The following is a 12615-nucleotide window of genomic DNA, read 5'->3' as shown; positions in this document are numbered from 1 at the left end:
TACAAAATGTAATCAACTAACTTAATTGGAACATAAATTAAATGCATATTCGATTCCATTTATTGCAGTTGCAAAAGTTGTAACTTGTCTTTGGCAATGATGTGAGAAAAAGTTATTGCATAATTCATTTTTCTTTTGTTTCCTGTGCTTTAGGATTATCAAGAGCACTTACAAGAGCCTAAGGGAACATAGATTTATTGGTTCAACACCCCCTCTCCTTGAAGAGGACCAGCTGACATCCAGAAACGAGAGGATGAAGAGCTCTGCATGGCCGCCTTCCATGCTGGGGTTTTCTCTCCTGTGCTCTTGTCTTACAGCATGGGAGACCACGAGGACTGAGAAGGTGGAAGGAATGGAATCTCATTTGAGAGTGAAGCGGGGCTGGATGTGGAGTCAATTTTTTGTACCAGAAGAAATGAACACAACTCTTCACATTGGACGGGTATTTATTCTCCCCGAAGGTTATATAGTTATAATGTTGTCACCTAAATCTGTTAGTAGAAGAGTTTGATAGTTCTGTACTTATTAGTGAAATAGCCTCCAACTATTTGTGATTTTGAAAACAACTTAAAAATTTTTGTGTTTCAAAATTATTATAGACTCCTGTATGGAAATAGTGACTTTCCTTGTCCTCATTTATATATTGATCATGCTATTAAGGTGAAAGTTCAAAGGAGCCTAATTTTATATTGTTATGCTAATTAGCAAATAGTTAATCCTCATCCAATTAATACTCTGTCTTTTTACAACCCTACTCACTCCTTTTTTTCAGTAGGGTTTGTTTCCTGTTTTAAGTATGTTTCTCTCTTTTTTATATTTATTGTATTTTTTCTTATTTATTGTCAAAGTGATGTACAGAGAGGTTACAGTTTCATAGGTGATCTAAAGAGGGATTAAAATTACCTGAGTCATGTAATGAATACATTTCCTTCCACCATGTCTCCCATTCCTTTATTCTCTCTCAATCCCTCCCTCTAATCCCCTCCAGTTGTACAGTTCACTTTCATCAATGTCCAGAGCTGAACTTTTTTTACCGTTTCCTTTGAATTCTGTACACTTCTCCCAAGCTTCCTGAGAACAAACACTTGACTACAGCATACATAAAGAAAAGGAGAGAATCCTCAAAAAATTAAAATAGAGACAGAGGTCTCTTGTTTCCATATCTTGCAATTCTTTTCGATATACATGTGCTGATAAGTGAAGTTGAAGTACAAGAAATAAATAATTTCATTGTTTAATTCTATCATTTTTCTTAATCAGACCAAACATCTCCTATTTCTGGCTTGTGGATTTGCCAGACATAGGTAATTACAATACCAGGTACTTTTCTGTGAAGTTTTTGTTTAGATGAATGTACTGAAATAGATTTAGCTGGTGTTAAAATTTAATTGGGCCCAAAGAGTAAAGCAATATGAGAGTACATTAGTTTTCTTCTTGATTCTGGAGAGTTTCCGTTAATTTAGACATTCACCAAATCCACCAGCCCCTAAATGCACAAGCCCATTTACCTGAAGATTATCTTAGCATCTTAGGCAAACAGATTTTAAAAAGTGTGTGTGTGTGTGTGTGTGTGTGTGTGTGTGTGTGTCTGTAATTTTCTCCTATAAGTAATATCACTACTTTTAGTATCTACCTTGTGTGGAGGCAAATCAAAAGCATGGTGACATAAATGAGTGTCTGCTCTACTATTATACAAAACATTGAAAAAATGGCTTCGAGATATTTACCCTATAAACCAGCTCATGTGACTTATATGATATTCAAATAACTGCTTAAAAACACATGTAAAGGATGTTTACATGCTTATAATTAACTATAAAGGATAAAAGCTTAGCTGATAGAACCCAGATAACTATCATATGGTCTTTGTCAAAAATGAATAAAACTGATATGTACAATAAAGTAAATATCACATTGTCACTGAATGACAGATGGATATGCTGCTGTGTGGTGAAAATATTTTTGAATATACGTATGGTAAATTTCACAATATATACCAGAGGGTAGGAGATCAAAAGTTGTTAAACTTTAACAATTCTGAAGCAGAAGTAAAAGTAAACATTTTGTTTTTCTTTTCTCACATTATTCTGCTATTAAAATATCCAGCTCATCGGTCTTTTGAAATTGTATCATAAATAGACTAAATTATTACTAAATTTAACATTTCATTCTATTATTGAATACATTTTCAAATATTACCTGGGTGATATTACTTGAACCTGTGAATCATTCATTGTTCACCTGCCGTAGTGACTAGGATGCAGATTTAAATTAATCAGTTTCATAGCATCATACATAGAAAATGCCTTCACATAATAATTAAGGCTTATCAAATTGAGCCAATTCAACAGTGATATTCACTAGATATTATGTCAGAAATGAACTTTCCACCTCAGGGGGAGAAAGATCTGGAGGGAAAAAAAATCTGGGAGAAAATGAGGGAGCGGGAACATTGTTCAAAAAGAAATGCACACATTTTCTGGCTTATATAACTGTAACCTTGTACATCACATTTACAATAAATTTAAATTATGTATATGGATATATGGATAAAGTAATTGTAAATATTAGTTTTCTCAGTTTCTTTCATAATATAGCCTTAACATTCAATTTCCCATTGGAAATATTCTTAGTAGTTTCAGGAATGTTCAGATTTCCTCCACAGTCACAGAGAAAATTGTTACTTAATCTAGAATAATGACACACATTGTGTCATCAGAAATGGTAAGATGTAGTTTGAGACCGTACTTCACAATTAACTTTGAATTTTCAGAGAAGCTCTGAATTTGAAGGACAAATGAACCAGAATCAAAAATCAGACACTAACTCAAATAAATCGTAGCTAAGTATAGAGACAGCATTACTTCATGTGAAATCAAATTTGAAACAACACTGGCAATTTTACGTACAAATTTAACTTTTTAAATAATTCCTGAATCATATGAATACTGAATAAAATGAACCCATATATAATTGAGAATTAAGTGGAGTGGATTAGAACTAAAAAGTATGCATGTTCTAGCTAAAAAGCAAACCTTGGTATTGATAATAAAATAGACATAATATTGGATTAGATAGGCCTGTGATCAAGCCAAAAATCTGTACAGAAATATGTACTTTGGGGAACATTGTTATTTTTTTATTCTTTCATTTTATATATAATAAGCCATATCTCCTAATATGGTGATTAATTTTAAAATGTAAATAATGCAATTTACACATTACAGGCGTAGAATAAAAATCTAATGGTTTTTGAGATAATTATTTGCTCATCATGTTCCTTGACTTTCTTCCTAAATGTATGTGTTTCCTGTGTATTTTCAGCCAAGATACATAACACCACTGTTTAAATATATGAAGTTTTTTTAAGGTTTATAAAGAGATTTTTTAGTGGGGCTCACAAATAGCTTTTTGTTTCTGTTTTAATCTAGGACCCAAACTAATACAATTATTGGAGAATGTGGTTACAGTTTTTAAGTGTGTAGTCATCAAACACATTCCAATGAAATACATTGTACATGATTACAACTATGTATCACAAAGGAATGATAGTTCCTTTTTCAATTATTCTATGATTTCATTAGAATTACCGGTTCGGTACAGAATAATAAAACTTATGCAATTTTTTCCTATTGAAATTTAACACTGTATCCCACTTGATGATAATGTTAATTCTGAAATAAACATTTTACTTCAATTAAAACAACCATGTACTGAGCTTATGAACAAGGGGAATGGTGAAGGCACATGAAAACAAAAATAATTACTACTTCTCTTGCCTTTTCGACAAATCTGGAAACTCAATCATCTCTCTTTGCATTTGCAGCTAAGGTCTGACTTAGACAATGGAAATAACTCTTTCCAGTACAAGCTTTCGGGGGCTGGAGCTGGAAGTATTTTTGTCATTGATGAAAGAACAGGTGACATATATGCCAAGCAGAAGCTTGATAGGGAGGAACAGTCCCTCTACACGCTGAGAGCCCAGGTAATAGACACCACTACTGGAAGGGCTGCGGAACCCGAGTCTGAATTTGTCATCAGAGTGTTGGATATCAATGACAATGAACCAAAATTCCTAGATGAACCTTATGAGGCCAGTGTACCTGAGATGTCTCCAGAAGGTATTGCATATTAATTTACGTCACAGATATCTTAGCTTTCACAACTTCTTTGAAATGTTGAGAGCATATTACAGTGGTTAAGATGTTTCTACAGGAACACTTGCAAATCTGTTTAAGTAAAGCATTTGCAAAACTGGATGATGTAATAAAATCAGATGAATTAAATGTTATCTCAGACTTGGAAGCAAATCAAAGCTTCAGTTTTTTCATTTGGACAACTGATACAATTCTACAAAATCTTCAGATAAAAACGGAGGAATGCAGTCCATAATTTCAGAGCTGTTGTGTGCATCAAAACCACAGAATAGACTGGGTACAGGGGCTCACACTTGTAATCCTTGCTGTTCATGAAGCTGAGATCGAAAGATCCAGGTTAGAAGTCAGCTCAGGCCAGATGAGTTCGCAGGATTCTATCTCCAATTAATGAGAAAAAAAAATGTTGGATTGAAGGGGTGGCTCAAGTAATTGATAACCAGGCATGAGTTAAAAATATGAGCAAGAGCAAAAGGCCCTGAGGTCAAGGTTCATTACCTACATAAGAAAGAAAAGAGAGAGGAGGGGAGGGAGGGAGGGAAAGAGGGATGAGGAAGGAAGGAATGAGAGGAAGAAAAGAAGGAAGGAAGGAAGATAAAACTCCCAAACCAAACAAGCATTAAAACTTTTGTATAGCTGCATTTATTTCAAGTTTCTTTTTGACACCCATGTTGTTGTCATTAATCATTTAAATGTCATACATATAAATGAGAGTCATTTTGTATTATGTAAGAATTGACTAGCCTGAAAATCAGAAATGTATTTGCAGTAAGAGACATAGTTTTGCAAAAGTCCTCCTCCCGTTTTCTTTTTTTTTTTTTTTAAAAAAAGACAGTACAATGGATAGGAAACTTTAGTTACAGAATGCTTAATCTTAGAATATTACATACCAATATCATCTCAAATTATGCCAACACACTTTAAGACTATGTTAACTTGATATTTGACTTGTTATCCAATAATTTCTAAAAATTCATATGGAATTCTGTGTTTGCCTGTTTTTTTTTCACTTTCTAACATTAAGGTAGGAATTTTAAGATGCCACTGTTGTTTAGAAGTTTACATTTTATCTAGACAGTAAACAAATTTAGCTATGCAACCTGATCGTCATTAGATATGAAAATGTTTTAAAATGTCAAGTTTCATTAGCTGTGCTAGGAAATAGTTCTGTACTATTCCTCTTCCTGCTAATCTCCTAGCCTAACACTTCATACTTCCCCCTTCCTTCTGGATATTCTGTGTTCCTCCATTTTCATCTCTACTCTTCTCAATTTCTTCCCTGTAGCAGCAAACATACTTTAGTCATAGTATGTACTAAGTGTTTTTTCATTGAATATCAGAATGTAGTTGTAAAAGACAAATGACAATCACATTCTAGTATTTAGTGTTAAATTAAATGAATGAAGGAGAAATAGCTACCTGTAAAATATGATAATAATGGATAAGATATGGAATACAATGATAAGTCTAAGTGGTTGTGATGGTCATTAATTGCTTAAGGAAACAGGGCTCATTTAGAGAGGTAAAGTGCAAAGCAAGTAGCCTACAGCAACCAGCTTCATTTTAGAGGGTCTTTACTTAATTACTTTTGATACACTATTTATGATTATTTATGAGTCTCAATGTGATAATTTAGTCCCTGTATACAATTTTGTATTATCAGTTTACATATAATTTACGGATTGCTGACTGCCTTTATGTTTGAAGTGTGTTTGCTTCCAAACGTGAACTCTCAAGTGAAATGCGGATAAAATATTGTGTTCCTGTTTGCTTCTCTGGTATCAAAGTTATTTTACGTCCCTCACGCAAAACTCCATGAGGCATTAGGCCAGGAGACACAGAGTGCTTGGAAAGAGCCTGAACAAATCAGGGAGCAAAGAGTTGAAATCATTGCAGAAGGGATTAGACAGGTTGGGAAAGAGTTGCTAGTGATGTGTGGGCTGAGTTACTCCTGAATCGAAGGGACTGCAGTGCTTTGCTGAATACGCTCTTGTAATTCTCAATTTTTCTCAATTAAAATCTGCAGTCATCTTATGCATTTTAGTAATATAATACTCCATCAATGAGATAATCCTCTCTTTCCTAATAATAATTTTGCCTATTATATTAGCTATATTATTACCCATATGTATTACCTGTTATATTATCCTGCTAGAATAACCCAGAGGACGTTTAAAATAAAATGAATTCATTGTCTAAAAATTAATTCAACCTCTTTCATTTGGTTCTGTCAGTAAAAAAAAAAAGCCACAGTTCTGCAGGGAATCAGTTGGCATGAGCGCTGCTCACTTATCTCCAAGTAATCCTGAAATTCAGACACAGACAATGTGTTTTCTACAGCTCAGACAATTCCCTGGTAAAATTGAGTTGTACTTTAACAATTCAGGCCAATTTGTGTGTGAAACAACAATATTAAGTAACTATGTATAATTAACTTGTGGGTAATAATTGGTGTTGACATCACTTATTTATTATGGACATAAGGTAAAAATTTTAAACCTGGCTTTTCAAATCTAGTTTTGGATTTTTCTGCCTACGGAAAATAAGGAGAGAAGATTGTGATTATCTCCCTTCACTCGATTCATAAACTTTCCCACATTAGCAAACACACCTCATTTCAACATTCACAAGTGCCTAACATTTTCTTAGGGTTTATGTTAACCATTTTACTTAGCATCAACCTGAGAATGTTTTAAATGTGATTTTGCTGAGTGAGACTTTTTTATTAGTAATTTAAGGAGATATTTCATATTTGAATACAAATGAAGTCGAATATATTGAATTTTATAACTATGAGGGAAACATTCAGAGCTCTTATTTCACTGTTATTGAAAAAGACAGAAGTTGTGCTTTAATAACATTTGTCACCAATTTAATACCCAAGTGTCAGAGTAGAATGAGCAAAGGCATTAAATGTACACATATTTAAATAGCTTCAATTATTTCTCAGGAAATTGAAAAGGTTTTTCTTGAAATTCTTTTTTTTTTTTAAATTGTTGCTAGACATTCACCTTAACCACTCAGAGGAGAAGGCTCAAAGGTGAGACACTGATCAAGACAGTTTGCTTTGTTTAATGGCAACCCATTTGAACAACTACTTAAAACGAATGAGGTAGTATAAAAAGTAAGGTAACATAGAAATTAGTTTCTAATATTCTTATATCTTGGACATATGAATGGAAGATGAAGAACCTTGAATAAATTTCTCTTCTTAGGTTTTCTGAATGTATTGGTTGTTCTCATATATGAGGTAAAATTGGTTTAACTTAAATTGTACCATCACATATTTTTAAAAGGAGATGTGTAAATGACAACATAAAAAAAAAATACCATTGGCCTAGTTGTCAGGTGGTTGTAATCAGCAAGAAATTGAGAAAATAGCTTTCAGAATTAAGATGCCAAGTTAGAAAATGTCTGTTTCCTGAGATTTACTTGGAGAGTCTAGTTGTATGGTAATTTTATTTCAAATGTAAATGCAGTAACCATGGGTTAATTCAGTACTTCCCACCTGAGCAGCAGTCTTAATGCTAATAAAATCCAGTTTCACGTTGAAGCTTTGAGGAACTCATGCGACTTATTTCCACTAGAAGTACAATCACATAGTCATCTAACACAATTTATACATATCTTGTACTTTGCCAACATCACAGATTTAGGGTGTGTATAATATTATTTAACCTATTGTGTTTAAATGTGTACAAATCAACATCTCAACAAATTTATTTAGAGAGAGTAAAACTGCAGGTTTAGGTAGCCTTCTTATTAGACAATTTTCAACTTCACTCTCAGGAAATCTCATGATCTGTCACACTAATGAATTTAAAATCACGAAAATATTACATTCTAAAAGAAATGAGCCACCTTGACTTTCACCACTCAAACAATAAACGGGAGTATATAGTGGTATATTTCAGTGCTCAGTGCTAAATGCAAACTTTAATTATACAATGTCCACACTGCAGCTGACTGCCATCTCACTGGTCTGGTATCTAAATAAGTAGATATTTTTAAACCTATCATTTCTTAAGGTCATATGTTTGGATGCTTTCCATGATCAGAGGGAATAAAATATTTCATAAGAGGTGAGACAAAAAAAGTTTTGTTACCATTGTTGAATTTAGCACACGAATGAGAATCATTCAGCCTTCTCTAAAACATCAGTCCATTCACCATTTATGTTTCATTGTAATTTTTCATCTACATCATAAGAAAAAAATCTTATCATAATGGCAATATAGAAAGAAACTAAACGATGTCTTGCAATAAATAACTTGACACAAGTGTACAGATCCTGTCTGTGTCTCTTTAATGAGGCTTTTGTATGCTGTTGGTATTAAACTTACTTTGCAAAATCTGTGTAGCAGAGAGCTTTAAAGACTAAGGAGCTAACTAGAAATGTATAATTAATAATTTAAATCTCCACTTGTATAAATGTCTCTCAAGATAATATCGTCAAATGTTATCCACACTTTCGTATTTCACAAACAGAAGTAATCTCAGTGACTGCGACAGGTCATTGTGTCCAGTAAGGAGTGCTTTGTGAGCTGAAATCGTTTTTGGATAAGTCAAAGTTTTAATTTCCTGAAATGTGTATTTGCTACTCAGGAACGTTCATCATCCGAGTGACCGCAAGCGATGCCGACGATCCAGCCTCTGGCAACAACGCGCGCCTCTTGTATAGCCTGCTTCAGGGGCAAGCCTACTTTTCCACTGAGCCAACCACAGGTATCTTTGAATAAAACAAAGTGAAATCCAACATGTGGTGCTTCAACAAATAAATGAGAAGTTATTCCTAAATATTTAATTACCTGTAGTCTTTAAACAGCTTTTCTAAAATTAGGACATTGGATTTTCCACGTTCAAATCACGAAGGGCATGTGGGTGGTATAAAACAGATGTCAGAATTCTTACTAATGTGTTTGACTAAAAGTCTGACAAGTGAATTTAAAAGTATGGAGAAAATGGCAAAATATTACATACAAAAGAACTTTAAGCATAGGAAAAGCCCTTGGTGTCAACTTTCATCTAGGAAGAAAAACCAACAGGGAGATAACCTGCAAAATAATCAATTAGATGTAAGACTGAATTATGCATATGTAGGAGACAATCTCTTATAGAAAGTCCAGTATTTTACTATTTTTATTCATATCAGTTTGATTCTTTATAGCCTTTAGCCATGGATTCAACAATTCACACTGACTATTTGAATATGTCCTCAACTATATATACATACATATATTATTTTACATATATAGTGCACTATATATTATGTATATATGTAGGTTATATATGTGTGTATGTGATTTTTTAATTTTTTGTGTTCAAAATGTAGATTAAGCCTATATGTCTTTTTCTAAGGAAGTTATAATCTTTAGAAGTTAAACAACAATTTATATTAATTCATAAAGAATATCGGAAGGGCCAATTAAATAAAATATTCTGGTTGTTATTGAGAAGAAAGTATCATTTCTGTACTACTTAATTTAAGGCACATAAAGAATTAAAGCATCTTTGTCGGATCACCAATAATTATTTATTCATTATTCAATAAAATATGAAGTACTTCAGCTCTTTTAAATCAAGAATTCATGATAGAAGCAAATTCTGATGAATATAACTTGAGTGGTTATTTTCCTACTTCCCTCAATGACAATGTATATATTTATGATTGAGGAAACACTGTTTTGATTACATGCAGTAGTGTCTTGAAACATTGTGTTTTAATTCCTTTACACAGTCCTAGTTGAGAATGACAGACTAAATGCCAGGTAATATTGAACTTACTGAATTTTTAGAGGCACATCATTGCAACATTTAAAATACAAACAATAAAACAATCCATAAACATGGGCTTTTAGATGTTGGTAGTTAAAGGAAAACTTTAAACCCATAGATATCAATAAACACATGAGTGATTTTACAGCAGAGCAATGTTGTTTAAATATGAGAAATAAGTGAGGGCCAATTTAGATTGCTCATTCAAGAAGACAACATTAAAGCCAGAATCCAGTGTTGAGGGGGGACTGTGTTGATCATCGTCCAAGTTATAGGGAAAGTAGAGAAATTCTTAAAATGGGAAAGAAGTAAAGCTCATAGACTAACTGGGTGCAAGTTTAAATTATATTTTCTTTAGGGTCCATCAGTATTCTTACTATAAAGACCACCCTAGACCACTCTGTGCAAAGCTGAGCTTCACATTAATGTTATTGTTGTTGTTGTTGTTAACTTCCAGGCATGTGTGACACATTGCAGGGTATAACAAAGGAATGCTTATGTAAAATTATGCTTAAGAGTTAACTAGGAGAACTCTGTGGTTAATGGTGAAATGATTGGAATTTTACTGCATATTTACAGGAGTTATAAGAATATCCTCTAAAATGGATAGAGAACTACAAGATGAGTACTGGGTGATTATTCAAGCCAAAGACATGCTTGGTCAGCCTGGAGCCCTGTCAGCAACTACAAGTGTATTAATAAAACTTTCAGATATTAATGACAATAAACCAATATTTAAAGAAAGTAAGTACAGGCAATCTGTAGTCCCATTATAATGTGAATAGAAGTAGTTTGAATACGCTCACATTTTTAATGATAACATTAATAAGGCACTGCTTCAGTACAAGAATTAGAATAAATAGAATAAGATAAGGGGTAATTGTAAGGGGTAATAATTTTCATCCACATGAAAAGTAAATTCAAAATGAAGGAACAATAATACTACTACTATACTACTGCTACTACTATTCCTATGGTAATGGATTGCTTTATCATAGCTTAAAATGCTTGTTATTGGTTTCTCCCCATTTCTCTTTAGGACTGTATTCCTTCTGTAACTTGTAGGAGTGATTCAATGTTCATGTTCTTTTACGCTTGGTAGATTTCAGTTGTTCTGTAAAGAAAGGAAAGAACAGCCTCTTTGGCTAATAGCTCGCACATCCACACCTTTTGGTATTTGCAGGCTGGTTCTTGCCTACCCCACATTCCCGAAGCAGCCAAAGCTATCTTCTGATGTTGATATATCTTTTTTAAGGAATCATTCTTTTATATTGGAACTTGATAAATGCTTCATCTCTGAATGAATAGCCTAGCAGCTTGAATTCTATCCACAGTTTTATTTCTTCCTCTCATCAAGGAAAATTTCATCCTGCAATTTGGTGGATAATGATGGGGATGTCTTCGTGGGAACATTCTGTATACCCCAAATGATGATTTTAAGATAGTAATTTTACCTCCATTCTTACAGGAAAAAAGATTCCTTTGCATAAACACCCATACACACTCATCATGTGATGATCATGGAAAAAATAATTTTGTAAAAACAATGTGAGCATTCTTTTTTTGTTTGTTTGTTTTTTTCATTCCTTATATATACTAAAAACTCAACCCTCAGAAGGTCTGGCTGCTTTGTCTGGCCTCTATTTCTACCATCTTGCCTATCACTGTCATCTTAATATTTATGTATCAGCTCACAGTTAGTGACCTTGTTATAATACCTGTCAGATCTTTTCTCTTTTTTTTTTGGCCAGCCCTGGGCCTTGGACTCAGGGCCTGAGCACTGTCCCTGGCTTCTTCCCACTCAAGGCTAGCACTCTGCCACCTGAGCCACAGCGCCCCTTCAGGCCGTTTTCCATATATGTGGTGCTGGGGAATCGAACCCAGAGCTTCATGAGTAGGAGGCAAGTGCTCTTGCCACTAGGCCATATTCCCAACCCCCGGTCAGATCTTTTCATCTCATACCTTCCAATCTTACACGAAAGGTGAGACCTTAAGTGTAAACTAATTGAACCAGTGTTCCCAAGCCATCCAGAATCACTCCTACCCAGGACTTCATCTTCATCTACGCTGTCCTCCTCCTAAGAAAAGCCAGCCCAACCCATTTTCCCCTGTTCTCACATACTTCCTGAATACCTACCATTCTTAAGACACGCTGGAGAAAGAACAGTAGGTGTTCAGGAAGTGTGTGAGGGAAATGTTTAGACTCCAAAGTAAAAGGAGAAAGTATGCACACACCTTTGAGTGCAAGTACACAGAAGACAAAAACATGAACATGCTTTCTAAAAGAAAAGAAAAAAAGCACATCACATTCAGAGCAAGGGACTAGAAGAATGGATGTTAATCTTCTTGCAGCTCATAAATAATAATGCTGTAATTGGGAGTTGTTTATCTTGACTATGGACAAAAGCCATTTTGTTTTTGAAGGTTTGTACCGACTCACTGTCTCTGAAAATGCACCCACTGGGACTTCCATTGGAAAAATTATTGCCTATGATGATGACATAGGAGAGAATGCACAAATGCATTACAGCATCGAGGACGATAATTCACAAACATTCGACATCATCACCAATAATGAGACCCAGGAAGGAGTAGTGATATTGAAAAAAGTAAGCATATTAAATGTATTTGCTTCGCAGAACAATACAAAATCATATCATAAATACCTTGCAAAAATTTTGTGTAG

The 12615-nt window shown here is 33.9% G+C and overlaps 1 protein-coding gene across 1 annotated transcript in view; it reads left to right on the top strand.

Annotated features, from left to right (window-relative positions):
- The first annotated feature begins 226 nt into the window (after window positions 1–226).
- Cdh19 (cadherin 19) overlaps window positions 227–12615 on the top strand; it is a 31259-nt gene continuing 18870 nt past the window's right edge. Inside the window, exons 1-5 of the mRNA XM_048363283.1 lie at window positions 227–442; window positions 3827–4121; window positions 8760–8879; window positions 10509–10673; window positions 12354–12538. Of these exons, the coding sequence (XP_048219240.1) occupies window positions 254–442; window positions 3827–4121; window positions 8760–8879; window positions 10509–10673; window positions 12354–12538 (954 nt within the window). The 5' untranslated portion in view covers window positions 227–253. The remainder of the gene's footprint in view (window positions 443–3826; window positions 4122–8759; window positions 8880–10508; window positions 10674–12353; window positions 12539–12615) is intronic.

The sequence above is a fragment of the Perognathus longimembris genome, chromosome 15, assembly GCF_023159225.1.
Source record: "Perognathus longimembris pacificus isolate PPM17 chromosome 15, ASM2315922v1, whole genome shotgun sequence".
Classification (NCBI taxonomy): Eukaryota; Metazoa; Chordata; class Mammalia; order Rodentia; family Heteromyidae; genus Perognathus; species Perognathus longimembris.
This window is presented reverse-complemented; position numbering and strand designations above follow the sequence as displayed.